Source organism: Lepisma saccharinum, chromosome 21 (assembly GCF_977018435.1).
Source record: "Lepisma saccharinum chromosome 21, izLepSacc3.1, whole genome shotgun sequence".
Classification (NCBI taxonomy): domain Eukaryota; kingdom Metazoa; phylum Arthropoda; class Insecta; order Zygentoma; family Lepismatidae; genus Lepisma; species Lepisma saccharinum.
The window spans coordinates 37224305-37242984 of record NC_139249.1 but is presented as its reverse complement, the minus strand read 5'-3'; the positions used below and the strand labels follow the sequence as shown (position 1 = coordinate 37242984).

Below are 18680 nucleotides of genomic sequence, written 5' to 3'. Positions count from 1 at the left end.
CTGCTTCCTGAAGCCAAACAGGTTCATAGGCATTGTTATTTTATTTTATATTTAGCGATTCGTTTCGAGCCTCAAATAATGATTCGAGCCTCGTCAGTGCTGCCACTATTTGTAGGTTAGCTTAGCCTGTGAAAGATCATATAGTAGAATTTTTGTAGAGTGGCTAGGCAAATGTAAAAAAGCCATAGACCCCCCTCATAAAAGGCTACAGTAACACAGTGTTGCCAACTCTGTCCTCAAATACATCATAAGGCTACAGTGGGCCCACAGGCCAACTCTGTCTACGGCAGTGTTGGCAGACAGGTGCATGGGCCCCTCAGGTCCTTTGATTACAGTGAACCCAACTCTGTCATACAGCAGTGTTGCCAGACATAAAAAGCTACAGTGGGCCCACAGGCCAACTCCTACGGCAGTGTTGCCAGATGTAAACAGGGCAGGACCCCTCAGGTCCTTTGATTACAGTGAACCCAACTGTCTACGGCAGTGTTGCCAGATGTAAACAGGGCAATAAACCCCCCTTATAAAAGGCTACAGTGGGCCCACAGTGTTGCCAACTCTGTCTACGGCAGTGTTGCCAGACATAAAAAGCTACAGTGGGCACACAGTGTTGCCAACTCTGCCCTCAAATACATCATAAAAAACTTCAAAATATCAGTTGGTGAAATTTTCGTGGGGTGAGTTGGCAACACTGAGCCCCACATAATGATTCGAGCCCCAAATGAGGGCGTTGAACCGGGCTTCATGTTCTACTTAGGTCCATTCCCACTTAGCCTTACTGTGCTTAAAACACCAACTCAATCAATCAATTAACAGTCTATCTGCTTGGCTAACCTTGTACTAATGCGAAGAACACCCCTCCCCCTTCCAAACCGATTCTAAAGGCATAAGGGGTGGTGTTTCATTTCAACCCCATTGCCGCAATCACCAACAAACGAAACCCCCCATCCTTTTGTGTGAAGCCTATATATCATTGGAAGCTAAATGATAAAACTTGATCTCCCCCCTAAATTCGCATGACGCGGGCACAGCTGATTATAAATATGTATATTTTTCTGTATATAGCCTATATCAGTGTTCGAAGTGAGAGGATATGCGGGGGGATGGTATCCCCCAGTAGGAGCTAACTTAATTTTCTCCAAGCATCCCCTCAGCTGTTTCATTGCTACTACTTTTTAAAACCGGTCGCGGCGATTAGGAGGGACTAGGGAGCAGTTCCCCCCCCCCGCATTTTTCGCCACTTTTGGCCCCGCACTATGCTAAATCTTATCTACAAAGGGAAATATACTGTCTTTGCCCCCCTAGTTTTGGCACCTTGCCCTCCGGTTTTGGGATCCAATCGCCGCCACTGTTTAAAACATAGGAGCATGACGAGCATATGCGATGTAAATTATTAGGGGCCGTTTCCTTTTCTTGGTCAGGGGGACGGGACGTGAAATGTTTTATATATCCCAACTGTTTGAGATCCCAAAAGAGCAGGAAGTCATTTTCCCGAAGTCAGAATCGGGGATATATATATATTTTTTTACCTCTATCGGCTTTTCGGAATCCCTCACAACTCTAAAATAAAAATTAAAACATACATTTAAAAAAAAAAGAAACGAATACGTCGGAGAAGACGGAGCATAGAATCTCCTGTGAGATGGTGTGCAGAACTAACTGGCCGGTAACCTTACCGGTAATGGACATGGAGTTCAATCGCAGAGTTTGTTGAAAAATCCACTAAACAGGTGTTCGTTGTGTCGACTGTGTCTCTTGTCATGAATTGGAAATTATATTAATTTGGAGAAAGAAACACTGTAGTGTGACTATACATAGGAAAGGTATGTTATTTTTGAGCACAAATAATTTATGAGCACCATGTCCTGTACTTTTGAGTGAATGTGAAATGAGGTTCACGTTGAAACAAAACTTACTCCCATATTCGCGCTGCCCACTCGATCAAGATGGTAGATGTGTCTTTCTCAAAAATGTTACTTCTCGCTTTGAAAGCGTTATGTATATCACTGAACTGTGATGTGTACACGTTCACAATTAAAATATGGGACTACTTGTCGCTTTGAATTAGACAAATGCATTTTAAGATCTTTGTTGATTAGGACCGCAGATCAATTAATTTTTATTTCGTTTATTTATGTAACTTTTGTTAATACCTTTGAGTTAATTGAGAGGATAAGAATGAATGATCAACTATGAAATAGATAATGGGACAAATTTTGTGTGTCGGTAACTGGAAGAGGGGTAGTCGAGATTGCCATAATATTTGAATGTCCAAATAAACATAATATTTGCTTCCCTTGGGTAACTGGGGACAGAAATTACCTTGCCACCCATAAATAAATGCCTAAGATGTGTGATGCAGCGGATAACTGATTTACCATATGGATTAGTGTAATTATTTCTGTGGTGCTTTAATAACGTGTACTTGGCCCAGGTTCCGATTGCATAATTCCAATATCATTATGATGCATATGCATTTTCTTCCTGAATTGAATTCTATACATGTCTATTATCACATGCTCTACATGCTTTCTGGTTTGATCATCGTCATATACGTAGCTTAAGTGGTTCAGTGTTAATGTTTTTTTAGCATCATAATTACGCTTGTATCATTGCACAACCTATTTTTCAAGATATAATTCCTCTAGCTTTGAATCACACAAAATAATTTCCCCGAACTTCAAAGTTACTTGGACAATCATTCCTATCATTCTAGATGCATTCCACACTTCTGTCATTGTATGAAAAATTTTCAGAATCTGAACCGGTACCTACTTTTTGTTTAAAAAAAGGCCATACATTTTGCCTTTTTTAGACTACAATAAAAACAGAATTGTTACCTGTTATATCCTTGTTGGTTTTTTTCCAATAGTGAATGGGTGTATGTCACCTAAATTTATTTTAATGTTATGGGGTAACAGTGCGATCTCCGCCGAATGGATTTCTTCATTTTTACAGAAGAAACTACTTACGGAAATGAGTTTCTGTAGTATTCTGAAAGTTCGTGGAGGTATTTTCTTCCATCATGGAATCTATTTGACTGGGAATTCATGTATTTTTGAAGAAAAATATCTCTCGAATGCACAATGACCGTTGCTTCCTCTACGTGAGCTGGATGTTCCGTACGTTTCATAACGTAACCTCCTGTCAGTGTTTCCAACCACGCCATTGTTTTACAAGAAGTGAAGGTGATTTTTTTTTAAAACTATTGCAGTGTTTTACGAATAAAATTTTAACTATGCTTGCTTAACCTTGCTGGAAATGGTTTTTGGGGCTATCCGTCAATGGTTTGTGGGTCTATTCAGGTATTTTTCGATTACGGAGGTTGGAAACACTGCATACCCACATGATGCGACTCAAGCTGTACCCGCCATATTGTGTGTTACGGAAGCGAAAAACAAAGAACAATAATTACTGTTAATGTAAAAAATTGAAATTATTTTCGTGAAAAAAGTAAAATGCCACCTTAAAGAATCTTTCGCAATGCAGAATAGGTAAGTATGAATGTTAGAAACAACAAAATAAGCGAGTGAGAGGTGTTCGGTGGAGATCGCACCGGTACTTGTTTATCAAATAAATTGTTATTTGTTGTTTGGCATGCTGAGGAAAGATTTTTTTTCTAATATGTATAGATACCTAAACTTTTGCCACATAAATGGCGAAGAGGAAAAGGAATAAAGAAGAAGCTGGCAACAGTTCAGAAGGATGTTCTAAGGGTATCAGTAAGCGGAAAAAGATGGATGAAAGCCAAAGAAGAGTATCAGAAGGTGTACCAGCGGAGCAGGATGTTCTGCAGGTACATAGGCTGACATTTTCATTCTTAGACTGTGGAACTTTATTCACGTAGGAGCCAACATCTGAAAAATCTGCTCTAGTTGAGCATTTATGGGGCCATTGACCCACTTTGAGAATTACGCTCAATTTTTTTTTCTTAATCCACGAATTTTGATGTTTTATGTAATATAACATTGGTTACATTGTGTGGAAACCACAAATGACTGAATGTTTGATCACAAGTATGGCCTGGGTAAGTAAAAGACTGCCATCTCGGAGTACTTTTGCCACTTTTTATTAGTAAAAACCATTTGTATGCACATTCAAATAGCTGAAGAACACATGCAAGAGATCAGATCATCAAGCGTAGCACTCCTAATTTAACAAAATTGCCGAGAATTGCTATCAACACCAAACCCAACGATGTAAACACCAATAAATCTAACACTCCTAACAATAATTTCACTTCTATCTGGGTTTCATAAGTTTTCAGTCCTTCGTGTTTGATTTATTTATTTTACATTTATGAATCTGAAGGCAGCATGCCATCTGCTGCTGTTGTGGAAGCCTTCGGGCTGTTCTGCTTTATGCTAAGGTAACACATATACTTCACTAGACATAACCCATTTCCACGAGCTATAAACAACAAAATCTTCATAAACCATGCAAAATATTTCAATTTCTCGATGGGGTACAGAAGGCAAAAGGTACCAACGTTTTACTCTTGGCTTTGTATGAATAACTTTATTTTCTTTCCTTTTATTTTACTAATAGATATATGTTTGCAAACTGTCCTTCATTGCATTACTTCAGTTTGTTTTGGGTAATGTGAGTTTCAAGAATCGAAATCAACATCAACAGTGTGTCATAGGCAATTTATCCCATTGCAGTAACACTATTAGAGTCAATTCCATGCAAGAGTAAAAAAAATCACGTAGAAATTGGGGCTGGCTTGGTAGATCAATGGCACAGTGTTGCCCTACATTTTTTTGCAAAATTTCTACAAAATAAATACTGTATATATGTCTGCATAGTTAACCATAGCTTTTGGGACCATTGAAAGAGCAATCATAGAAGTCATAAAGCCTACTTTATTCACTCCTAATTTAGTTTTTGGATACTCCTTTGGTTCATACCTGGATTTGAACCCATACCTTCATATATTCTGAACTTGACCTACATTTTAAAGTGGGATCTGAACCACTATGTGCCTCCACTGGGTATCGAACCCGGGACCCCTTGATTACAAAGCGACGACACTACCACTGCGCCATTGGGGAAGCCTCCATACCTTCAGATGATACATCGGAGCATCATTTTACCTCTCAGATTTGGTAACTTGTTGACAATGTGTGATGCCAGACAAAACATCAGGCACATTGTGTTCGGGGAAAGAGCTTCTCGGCGGAAAAAAAAAGGTTTAATTTAAGAGTAAGAATAATAATGACCTGTAACACAACAGCCCTTGACAGTCAGAGCCTACCGCCTGCCGGCCTCACTCCTACCTGCTGAAATCATCCAACCAGTTATGGGGTGATGTGTGATCAATATGACAAATCCACAGTCGTTGTTGTAGTTTTCCATGATTGGGTTATGCTACTCATTCGTGCCTCCCAATGTCCTCATGATGGTAGGTGGTCACTGGCCGAAATCTCGGTAGAATATTTGTTACGGTTCCACCCAGGAGAGATTAATCAGCATATGTCCTGTAGCCCAAAGCCTGATGGCTTCGGCATGACCATGGTGTGGAACTTAATTTAAGAGTAGTTCTATAGAAATATGTTAGTCACAATTTAATATGTGTAATGATTAGAGCTCAGATTTGTATGTAATTACATATGCTATTCCTTTCTAGATACATAACTTGAACAGGAAAATGTAAACTAATTATATAATTGACATGATTTTGCATGAGTTTTATGTTACATATTTGCCAGGATATTACATATTTGCTAATTTACTTCACATAAAACAACATATTTCTGTAATTTTTTTCCTATCTTGATCCTTTTCCTTCAATCTCAAAAACATGATGAAGAAAATTTGTAGCTCATGTGATGTCAAATTTTCTAATCAATGAGATGTTTAGTGCTTACGGTCACCTAAAATTGACTACCAAGTCAACAGTCAGGCTGAAAACAAAAAAAAAAATAAGTAATAAGTTTCTCCCCCAACCACCCTTCTGATTATGTATTTTCGTTTTACTTTTAGATTTAGGCAAGGTGCCTAGAAACTTGGCATCCGTGGATAGGAAAGCTACTTTCCTGTATGTAGCGAGTTTGACAATATGTTCCCTTGTACAAAAGTAGCTATGTATTTTCATTCAATTGTTATTTCTGTAGATGCTTCTTTTCACAATTTGTTTCAAAAGTTACAAAGAGCTCTCTTTCATATTTACATATTATACAACAATTTGCAATGTGAAAAATAATTAAAAGTTGACAGAATTGGTTTCTTAAATATGTACATGTTGATGTGGTTTTTTGAGTTTATAAATTTGATACAAATTTTAATTTCAACAACTTATGTTCTTAAAATTGTTCAAATAAAATATATATCTAGCAGAATTCTTGAAATCGTTTGGATACTCAATTGTTATTAACGTTACATATTATTTGATACTACATATTTTGCTACATATCCTTTTGATAATACATACTTAGGTACATATTTTGTCAATTATTGTTACATATTTATGTACATTTTTGTACTTTCATATAACATAAAAATCCGGGGTCTAGTAATGATGGATACATTGAAATTTTTATTTCAGTATTGTGTTTCCCCAGCTCACTTTTTTTTAATATGTATCAAAATTTGGGCCTCCTTCCTAGAAAAGAATCTGGCTACGTCACTGCAAACATCCTTAAAATATTATTTTTTGAAATTATGTTCCCATTTTTTTCAATAGATAGCAAACACAATATTTGGAGACCCGCCTGTGAAAAAGGATCTACGCCTGCCAAAAACTCGAAGCAGTCAAATAGACCAGCAGATTTGGACATGGTATTGCGCCTGCAAGAAGCAAGGGAGAAAGATTTCTAAGAACCTCATCCAGGCACGAGCCAAGTGGGCTTTCCACAATGCTGGGATGACGGATTTCAAGGTAAGGGCAGTCATTACGGATTCTTACTTTGTCTGTGCATATGCATTGCATAAGGGCAATGCTTGCCCTTAGTATGTAAAATATCTATAGGAGGATTTTGTTTACAGGTGCAATTCCTGTAGTAGGAGGTTGTTTACGGGTGCAACATTAAATTTACCCTTTGCGCCAAAAAGTCACGGTCATATATATAGTGCAAGGACATATTATTTGCAAGCAAAGTTGATGTAAAAAGTTGTCGTAGGTTGAGAAGAATGTTTATCTTCCTCACATACATTGTATGGTTATAATTCATCTGTTTTTCTATTGAGGTCAGTCAATCACAATAATGTGGTTAGGAGTCAGGTTTTGGAATTAGTTCCTTTTGTTTGATCCACAATATTGTATAATAGAAACAATATTTCTTAACACATAATAGCACGAGTGTGTATTACTCACTTAAGATAAACAAAATAATGTCTTTATTAAAAAGAAAAAAACTTTTTCTAAAAACACTAAAATTCCTTACTTACGATTTGCGAGTAGTCCAATGCTATAATCAACATTGGACTAATCGTAAGTAAGCAATTTTAGTGTTTTTAGAAAAAGTTTTTTTTTTTCTTCTCAATAAAGACATTATTTTGTTTAATATTTCTTATAGTGTTAAAATTAGTTTATTACTTCAATAAACAAGTTTTAACTTTTGATGAAATGAATAATATTCAAGTGTGCTGTTTTTTTCTTAAAACAAATACATGTATTACTAATTTTCATGTATTTGAGTTAGAAAGGTGAATGTATCGCTCAGTTACTGCAGAAAATGGCTGCCATTTTATGGAGGCACCAGTTCTAGTATCTGTGAGTTTGCATGTCAAGTCGTTTCTTTTTTCCTTTTAGGCAAGCTATGGCTGGTACAGAAGATGGATAAGCCGGTGGAGAAAGTTTGGCCCTGCAATAGGTATTGTGGAAACAGGACCATTGACTAAAGGAGAAATAGCTGTGTTAAATCAGAAAGTTGAGGTATGTACCATGCTACATACTGGGATATAAAGGTTTTGAGAGATGTATTGTCCTTGGTGTAAATGATCCTGGGTTTGAATCCTGGTAAGTGCCCCAAAATTTTAGTGTTGACGTGGCATCATTAGGACGATGTAGAACTACTGGTTTGGTTTGAGTTGCTGTTTTAAGTCCACTTTATGCACAGTAAGGCTAATCGGGACTGGACCTACAGTTTAAAGTGGGATCCGAACCACTTGTGCCTCCACCGGGTATCGAACCCGGGACCCCTTGATTACAAGGCAATGACGCTACCACTGCGCCATGGGGAGGCCCCCTAGAACTACTGGCAAGCAATGGTAGCAGCTTCTGGTCTTGAAAGCCAGAAAACCGAGAACTCTTTGCATAAATCTCATAAAGGTGGAAAATTTCACCTTTGTCATTTGAAAGTTGACATTGTGGGGCCATTTACCCACTGTACCCCCTCGAGAATTACGCTGAAATTTGTATTAATCGACAGATTTTGATGTTCATGTAATATAAAATTATTTCCGGCATGTGGAAAACACAAATAACGGAGATATTCGATCACAAAGAATTACCCACGTAAGGAAAAACCTGCCATTTTGGAGTACTTTTGCCACTTTTTATTATTAAAACCCTTTGTATGCACACTCAAATAGCAAAAGAACATGTTGATAATAACTATTGGTACCAAACCTAATAATCCTAACCTAACTACGTAAAATTATAGTTGCTGTTGTGGAATGTCATTTTTGGGTGCTAGATTCACTTGCGCGAAGCCTTCGGGCTGTTCTTCACGGTAAAGAAAGATGCTAAGGTAACAGATGTCCTTTATTTCTCAATGACACATTTCCGCGAGCTAAAATCAACTGAAAACGTTCATAATCAACAAAATCTTCATATACCATGCAAAATATTCCACTTTCTCGAGAGGGTACTGAGGCTCAAGGTTACCGACATTGTTTTAGAATTATTCCATTTACATGTACATTTAGTGTAAAAAGTCGACAATGGTCAGCAAGTGAAAAAATGCACATGCATACATTCTACCTTTTCCATCACTGTGTACTCTATAAAGGAATAACATCTTATACCCTGTACCAGCTAACTGTGGAGCAAGGCGTACATAGCGTCAGAGAAGCGAAGGAAATCGAGTGGCCAGAGTGAAGCAGTACACGCTGCTGGGAAGGCTGGTAACTGCAGTCGCTTTCCGTTCCTCTTACGTGTTCATTGGTGGACCCGTGTCGCGACACTACTTGCGCAGAGACTTGTTTTTGTTTGCCTGCTCCACAGTTAGCTGGGATAGGTATAGATGAAACACAAGTGCAGTATATTACCAGCATAATTTTACTTGCCTGTAAGGTGGTTGTTTGTAACACAACTTTTTTAACCTGACTGTAAATTAATGTTTGTGGTTTAATTTATTTTGCAAACATACTTTTCTCTGATTTAGTGCTACTCAAATCCCCTGTGCATATTTTTACACATATAGGGATGCAAGTTGTGGAAATTGTGGTGAGAGTCTATTAGAGCATTGCAAAGGAATGCCAAAATTTTCAGTAAATGTACATTAACATTTTTAAATTATCATACCTGTGATCAGGGGTAGAAAAATATTTTTGGCGCCTGGTTGCCATAACACCTGAAAATTTTCACCTGGTGACTGAATTTTTAAATGCAGTTGTAAAAAGAATTTTTAAAAATATTTCGAGTTTGATTACAGAAATCCCATTGTTTTTTTTTTCAATAATGAGTACAGTATGTGTTCTTTAATGTTTGCGTGTTTCCTTATTACATGCATCATTAAATCAGAATAATAAATATGTGATTATCATTTTTTCAGGCTGTTACCAGTTGAGCCTTCTTTAGGAAGGCCAATCTGGTGCAAGAATTAACTAGTTTTACTCAAATCTTGTATTAATTAATAAATTAAAATTTGATGCAGATATATGGAAATGTGGCAAACGTAATACAAATTATTATGCTTTCATTTATTCCAGGGTAAAATGGGAGTGGAAGGTGTTGAAGAAATGCCAATAAAACTCAGGCAAGAAATGACACGGGAGCGACGTACGGCAACAAGTAGCCATGAGGGATGGAAGGGGGAGTTAAATACACTGGACAGGATGCAGATATTGCATGATGTAGCATCCAAGCACCTGGCTTCTGAGATTCCAGATCATTTTGTTTGCCAGAACCAATGGCAGGATGCACCAGAACCAGTAATGTCAAGTACTAGCAAAGATTCGGCAGCGCAGAAGAAGTGTGACAATCAGATACCAAGTTTCGAAGAGCAGAATAAAATGACTAAGTTTCTCGAAGAGCGTAGTGCGGTGGATAATTCATGTGTTCTGGCCGTAAGTGATGCTGTAGGTACATCTACGCATGTAACGGAAGATGTGGTGAATGTGGCAGAAAGTTTATCCCGCGACACAGCTTCAAACGTTCAGCACGTACTGATTACCAATACTTATTACCCTCAGTTGTCTGTAATAGAGCAGCAGTGTGCAACAAATGAAAATCCTAGTGTATCTCTCGAACAGGCGGACTTCATTTTCCAGTTAAATGATTCGTCGCAGATCATTGAAGCCGACAAACTCATAGGCGTTCTGGATGAGAGCAAGGATTCAGATTTACTTTCGGCGAGCCAGTGCATGAGCTCGATGCTGCAGGACATCACATTGAACATTTCCAGGGACAGCATGCTCTCTGTGACCCTTCCTGTGCCGCAGGAGCTAGTGAGACCGGGTGACGAGAGAGGGGTCATGCCTGCAAGTAAAATAATCGAGTCTGTTGTCCTTCTGGAGCAGCCAAGTGAGTTTATCGGTGACGTTGCAGGTGATGCCTCTCAGGGAAACATAATTGGTGAGAATGCTCTCTCGTCGTCCCAGTTGAGAACTCTACCGTCGGAGTATGTTCATTTTCTTCAGACAGTGGCAGCCTTAGATGATTCGCAACATTTTCTGGAAACAGTTGCCAACACTTCTTTGGATGCTACAGGACAAAGCAGCTTAGAGGTAAGTTACAAACTAACTGACCTTAGCATATTGGAACCTGGAGTTTCACTGTTACCTTCATTTACCTCTCCTTGTACACTTATCCACATTGCATCTTCAATAGAAATGTTTTAGATCAGCGGTGGCCAACCTTTTTTGGTTTGAGGGCTAATTTACATTTCAAGAATCACTGGCGGTCTACTTATTTTATTAGAGCTAACAACGAGAGCCTAAAAAAGGAAGCAAAGGGCCAATACCATAAAACTGACATTGATTATTTGATTTTATGTATTTATTTATTTACATATTTATTTATAAAATAAGTTTTGGCTTCAGTACTGTGGGCCTGGCACCTGTTTTCGGCCGTATCTCCCCAGTTCATCATTAGCACCTTTTCATCCTTTTAATGAGAAAGTATTGAAATAAACATAATTTTATTCTTTCATAAACACTCATTTCAACAAACGTATGTCACTTGTTGCTGGGCATCAGGAAAAAAATTACACTATTATTTTGTACTTTTTAGCAGTCATTTCACTTGATTCCAAACACTTGACACTGCATTCCGCCAATGAGTTTATCTTGTTGCAAGTCATATGGCGTTACTGCTACTCTCAAGCAGGAAATCAAGTAATCATCAGTTAATCGATTCCTCTCCTTTGATTTTATCACATTCATTGTAGATAACGCTGACTCACATAGATATGTAGTTCCGAAAAATGCAGTCAAATAAAGCTCCACTTTGCGAATATTTGGATAGAAGTCTTCACACAATAGTTTCCAGATTTCTGATACGTTGCTATCACTTGCTCTTGCTTTCAAGTAAATGTCGCAGTGCAGTCTACTTTACTATGGTCTCCTTCCACTAATTGCGATATTTGAGAACAAGAGTTTATCCACAGATTCAGTTTTCATTTCCTGAAATGGGAAGACCATGGAAGTTACGTCTTCTAACTGGAATTATTTTCCTGTAGTTTACAGTTATTACAAGCATAAGAAAACAGTTTTTGGTTGTGACGTTTCAGGAGAACACACGCTCCCTTCATCAGACATTTATTTTCATTTTGACTAAAGATACAGTTATAACAATGGTTAGCAATTTTTTAAACAAAAATAATCCCTTATATAATGGATGTTGTCAATGTTACATTGTTGTAATATAGCAACTTAACTGTGAATAGAAGTAATCTGTTTTTTTTTATTTCAGATAAAAATTTTTGATCACATTATATTTTATTTAAAATTATGAATCCCAAATATCATCAGGTAATTCAAATTCATCATTGTTTTCACAAAGTCTCTTGATGTTTTCTGTTACATTCAATTTTAAAGATGATGGCTTACTCCATTTGTGAAAAAGAAAACTCCATACTGGATCTATTTACCATTTACATTATTTAATTTATTCCAGTATTCTTCTGCAATGAACGAAGCTTCCCAGACATTCAACTCTATGTTTCCCGTCAATCTTTTTAAAATCCTTCTCTTTTTAATCAAATGCTTCTCTTCGATGATGTGAGCTTGACAAACCTATTCTTGGGTTTAGATTTATAATTTCCAAATCGTGTTCGTGCCATCTTATTTCCATTTTCCTTGCTGTTTGTCCTACATAATCCTTTGAACAGAACTAGAAGAACTCCGTAAATAGTCTTTCAAATTCCGTGCGCAAATCATCTAGTTGCGTTGCAAATGACTGACAGAGCACTGCAGGCTACCTCTCAGGACTTGCCGGTCGACTGGTAGACCGCGGTCGACACGTTTACCACCCCTGTTTTAGATTAACCATCGCAGTGCCTCCATATTTTCATTCTCAATACATAATATCCCACATGAATGCAGCGCTGTATTTATGCTGCAAAAACTGAGTTCAATATACTCTTATAATCAACTATTGTCAGTGTGAAGTCAAGGTCTTGATGCAAACTTCAAATTCTATTGTATGTGGAACACATTTTAAATAATGGGGATTGTTTATATGGGAATACTACAGTGCCTTCATTTAGTTATTGTACTGAATGTGGCCTCTTAGCAGCTGGAAGCATGCTGCTTGCTGGTGGTATTCAATGTACAAAACTCGTCAACTGAATTTCGCAGTTACAACCAAATTAATCACTAGAGACCAGATGTTAAAAAAAAAAAAAAAAATTATTTTATTTATTATTAACAACTTACCGCATTCCATAGCTTGCCTCCACTTTTACCTGGCTTCACCATTTCACTGACAGTTAATACTGTCACACAGTAAAGTTAAAACTATTCTAAGAATGTAGCAGATAAGTACACTTTTAACCCAACAGGTGTACCTCTTAAAATGCGTTTGTTGCTGCATGAGCCCAGATTGCATTGTTTCAACAATCGCTACAATGTACTCCCAACACTCATGGAGGGAAATTAAGGTAGAAGGCTCTTTCCTCTAAACTGCACCAAATAGACAATTGCTGAATGTTTTGTTCAGGGTAAAAAACAGTCCTGCAAAATGTTCGATATCTTGTGAATAAAGAGACCAAGGAAGATGTTTTTTAAAAAGAGGCAAAAGAGGAATGTAGGCTGAAAAACTAGTCAATAAAGGGACCAGAAAGAAAAATGTTTTAAAAAAAGGGAAAAAACGAGAATGTCTGCTAAAAAAGAAAAGTCAAAACCATGTAATCTTGTTGGTTGAAGATAATTATCAACACTGTTGTTGTTTATTCCACGATCAGTGTTGAAAAATTTAAACTGTTTCCCTTTAAAATCCAGTTTCTAGTAATCACATACTTTTGACACAGATGTTGGAAATGTCCTTTTATGCCACCCATATATATCACAACTTCCAAGAAAGTTTGCATTTTCACAAAATTTTATACATTTTTTTTTTTGTTCTAAAGTGTACTAATGCTGTGGCATTATAACAGTGTTAATAACAGTTATCAATACTAATCAGTTTGTTACTTATCACCTTAGCAAACTACACAGAAGTGAATCCTTCATCAAAATGGCATGTCTTCCTGTATGAAAGCAAACACTGCCAAACAGTGCATGGATCTGTTCTGGGTAACATGGTGTTGGTGTATTGCATTGTTCTGTAGTTTTCTTTCTTAAACCCTTCCCTGTGTAATTTTCTGACAAAATGCTTTCCCGTGCTGTGTATTTTTTTTTCTGAGTTTGCGTAGTCATATTTTTAAGTAGCTACTGCTTCAGCACAATTTATCCGAGAATCATGGTTCATACGTCTTTCTATTCAGAATAGAACAGGCTTTCAAATGGTACCATGCACATGTGTGTATGAGGAAGGGGAAATCTGGGATAATTCAGGAAATTTCCCTCCGAAAAATCCCTTTTGGTAACTTTGGGGCCCTCTGGACCAGCCCTGGATATAGGTACCCGATTATAATCTACCTTGAAAACTAATATGGTCTATACGTAATGTGTCCGCCAAGTTTCATTGCAATATCTTCAGTAGGTATGAGGGAAAAAATATTTCGCAATCCTGTGTGACAATACTATTAGATACCAGTCCCAGATTGGGTCCCAAAACAGGGGGACAAGGTGCCAAAACTAGGGGGGCAAAGACAGTATATTTTCCTGTGTAGATAAGATTTAGCATAGTGCAGGTGCAAAAGTGGCAAAAACTGGGGGGACAACTGCCCCTCCATAATCGCAGTCACTGTTAGATACTATTAGAAACTCACCGTCACTTGAGCTCACAAGATAATCCATAATTTCGAAGTCGTCAAGGGCATGTTTCATTTTGGCCATTTTACACACCTAAACCAACAATAAATCACCAACAGTTCAAATAACGCAACATGAAAAAAATGTACATAAAGCAACTTACTAAACTCGGCACTCAAACGAACTCACGTTTGCACTTTGTCAGCATAACACAAAAACATTTTCTTTCCCCTGAACTTCTTCTTCTTTGTCAGCACACTAAATAAAAGGTCGTTGTTTCTTCAAAAGCAAAACATATGTTTCACCAACAAAAAACATATTTTTCCGTTCAACACAGGTTACTTCAGAGTCAGAAATGTTCGCGGGCATAATATTAAGCCAAACACAGGGAAGGGGTTAAGGCTCCTTCATACATTTGACGAAAGTCGAATCTGAGTAAGAAGGGGAAAAAAGGAGGGTCATATGGGTTGGTTTTTGTTGTGGCTTACTCTGTGCGTATCTCTGACGTAACAGAATACGTCACGAGATTGGCAGTCTTCACAGTGTTCTTGGGTCTCAGCTTCTACTGCCTCGTAGAGCTCCGACACAGTAAATAGTCCCTAACGAACCTACACAAGTTATGTTAAAGAAACAGCGACATGATTTTAAAAAAGTATAAAAGATTACCTACACATGGAAACGGATCTTCATATGAAATAGTTGAAGGTAGGCATTCGCTGTTTACTGTTCACGGCTGACGGGAGAGAAGTTGGGGTGGGGTGGGTACCTGAGGGGAAACAAAACAATCGCTTGCAAGGGTGGAAGGACGAAAATTTGTTTGTTGTGAAGCAGTTGACCATCTGGCACGCAGGCGAGCGAAGAAAGCAAACATGAATTATCGTTCTTTTAACACGTAACGAATTTTTCGTGGATAGTAAAACCGTAATTTGATGACAAAACATTATCAAACATTTATGAAATGGAAGATAGTAAACACAGCCGTGCTTTCATCTGTCTTGAATCTTGGATATATCATTATGTGGGAGAAGCAGGGAGGGGAAAAGGCACTTTCTCTCTCTCTCTCTTTCTATTTTTAATCTTCCATAAAGAGCAATGAAAGGAAAACCAAAAACTATTCCTATTTTGTACCTACAGTTCCTAAATAGAAATTACAATTGTTGTAACTATAATTGGCTGAAGCAGAATTTTGTCGCGAGGTGTTTGAAGATTGTTTAGATTTTAGTATTTATAGTAATAATAACAATACATTGTTTTTTGATTGATTGATTGATTTGCTTTATTTTACTTTGCTTTTTGTGCCACTTTTGGCTAATTTGCGAAGATGGTGATGAGTGATGATATGATGAAATTGATGAATGAACACTCACATACAACCATGCCCAGGCCAGGATTCCAACCCGGGACTAGTGTTGTCCACGGGACGAGACGGGACAGGCTTTTAAAAATTCGAGACGAGACGAGATTGACCATGTGTCATGAGACAAACGAATATTTTCGAGACGAGACAGCATTTCCACGAGACATGACAGGCCAAAGTCTCGTCTCGTGGGCAACACTACCCGGGACCCCTGGCATCGTAGCGCGATGTGCTAACCGCTCCGCCACGTGGGCCGGCAATATATTGTTTTTATTATAACATTTATTAACAATAGTAATCTAATAATATGAACTGTTTATATTTTCGCTGGATGTGACACTAATTAGTTTAAAACAGACCACGAATTAAACATTTCTTCAGTTTGCCCAGTCAGTGATCACAACAGGTTCATTGAATGGACAGTGTTCCATAAGATATACACATATCATTCTGATCATGTACAATTAACTACACGTTAGCTAAAATTGTAGTTTTACAACTTTGTTTTTACAACGCCCACACTGGAAGAGCAATGTTGTGCGCTACTGAATTAGTAGTCTTTCTGTATTATTATCTGCAGATAAAGTTTATTTCGTGGTGAAGAGTAATGAATGGGATGATGAGAACAGACATTGCCCTCTACACCGCAGGGAACGGAGTAGACTGGTTTTTCTCGAGGTACATTTATTTTTTTTGCTTAAGTAACAGTTTCTTATGTATATATAAAGGGTGGGCCAGACTCAATTAGGCAGTTTTTGATTAGATGTTATTTTTATTTTTCCTTTATTTTATTTTTATTGACAAATGTTAACTATTTCAATGGCTACAAAATTGTTACAAAAATGGAATCACATACACATAAGTCATTGATTTTCAAGATAGTGGTCGACCTGGGCACCATCTAAGTCAACACAGGCTTGTAGACGCAAAGCAACATTTTCACACGCCTTACTCCTGAACAATCACCTCACGCATATGTTGCTCACTGTCAATGGGATTAGCGTACACCTTGTGTTTGAGGTAACCCCAAAGGAAAAAGTCTGGTGGGTTGATGTCGGGTGATCGGGCTGGCCACTCCACAGGCCCTCGACGGCCAATCCAGCGATCAACCTTGTTCACAGCATACCGTATGATGCAGCCATCTATCGACAACAAAATGTACTTTCCAATTTTTCCGTGTGCTGTTGGATTTATTGGTTACTAATGTTCGAAAAGTGCCCAATTGAGTCTGGCCACCCTGTATACTATTCCAATTTTTGCTTATTTGAAGTACAAATAACAAGAAAAGAAAAAAATTCTGACAAACAGGTAAAAAAATTAGTGGGCTACAAAAAAATCATATACGGACACAAACAATGAGCTTCTTAAAAATTCATGAACAGCAGTGCACGTAGATACACTATGTAATACAATAAGAACAAATACATGACAACGAAACTCTCACAATAATTGGAAAGCGACCTGCGTTTCAGTACATTACGAACAATTTATATGACAAAATCAGTCTCAAAGGTAAACATATTCTCTGTTGCTATACAAAATGCCTCCTGTGCATTGCAATACATAAATACGATCAAATTCATGAAGAAATTAGCCTCTAAACACTTACAAAAGTGAAATCTGTTACTGTACGTTATGTGTAGGCCTCCCAGAAATATCCACTTCCAACTATGCCACAAACAGTGCATACGTTACATACAAAGGTTACCTCGTTTAGAAATTAATGTCAAATAGAAGAAGGATTGAATACTATTGCATAACGAAATAAATATTAGATACAGTGAAGTTTCTGATTAATATTGTATACATATCGTTATGAGTTGTAGTATGCATAAACCTTCTTTTGTAATATCATTCAAAGCCGTACGATCCCAATATAATCCTTGCCTTCCAATAAATTCACAAATGCTAAACGAGTATTGTTATAATTTTATTACTTGGTAATATTTTCGTTGGGGAAGGGGGTCCAGACGCCCCAAATAAATCCCTTATGTCTTTCAAAGCCGTATGATCTCAATCCTAATCAATGCCTTCCAATATATTCAGAGTAAAAATAGTTGTACTTGATAAGTATTTCGGATGCTATACTTCAAAGCCGTATTATATTTATAGCTATAATCCTTTCCTTCCAATACGCGTTCAGAGGAAATGATGCATCGAATATGCAAAAATTGATAAAGGAGTATATTTACATTATTTAATTTTAGTACTTCATAATCCTTTCGGGGGAGGTCCGGACCCCCAGCTAACTTGTTCTACGTACTATAGCGTAATATTTGCCAAGGAGACCGGTTTAATTGAATTACTCAAAATAACGTTACTGGTTTACGTACGTACAATGTAAACGTCTAATGGAAAACGATAAATACTTCCCCATTTGATGATGTAGTAAACGGATAGGTATTATTTATATTTCATTCTGAACCCTTCCACAATACGTGAACGTCTGTGCAGTTAATTTGCCGGCGATTTTGTAGCGCTTGAAACTTCATTGTTGTTTCTGCAGCAGAAAATTTTCTCGGAGCCCACATCTTACGCCAAACACACTTGATGCCGTCACCCATATTTTGCAATTTAACACGTCCAGTTGACGCATGCACACTTCCCTGTCTCTTGCGATCGTGTTTTGTCTTCACGGGCTATTTTGTTGTATCCCTCCGCTTTCTACTGTGGGTGGGGTTTAGAACGCTTCCAACTATCTGCACGAGGTGTCGCCACAGTGCAGCGACACTTTTACGTATTGCAAGGGTTTCGTTTTCCTCAAACAGTCTCAAAATAGGAAAACTGACTTCTACAGTGATGA

General features: G+C 37.6%; 1 protein-coding gene across 1 annotated transcript in view; it reads left to right on the top strand.

Moving 5' to 3' along the window:
• Positions 1-1660: 1660 nt before the first annotated feature.
• LOC146004071 (uncharacterized) overlaps positions 1661-18680 on the top strand; it is a 39556-nt gene continuing 22536 nt past the window's right edge. Inside the window, exons 1-5 of the mRNA XM_083142693.1 lie at positions 1661-1820; positions 3630-3793; positions 6683-6877; positions 7751-7873; positions 9874-10890. Of these exons, the coding sequence (XP_082998819.1) occupies positions 3653-3793; positions 6683-6877; positions 7751-7873; positions 9874-10890 (1476 nt within the window). The 5' untranslated portion in view covers positions 1661-1820; positions 3630-3652. The remainder of the gene's footprint in view (positions 1821-3629; positions 3794-6682; positions 6878-7750; positions 7874-9873; positions 10891-18680) is intronic.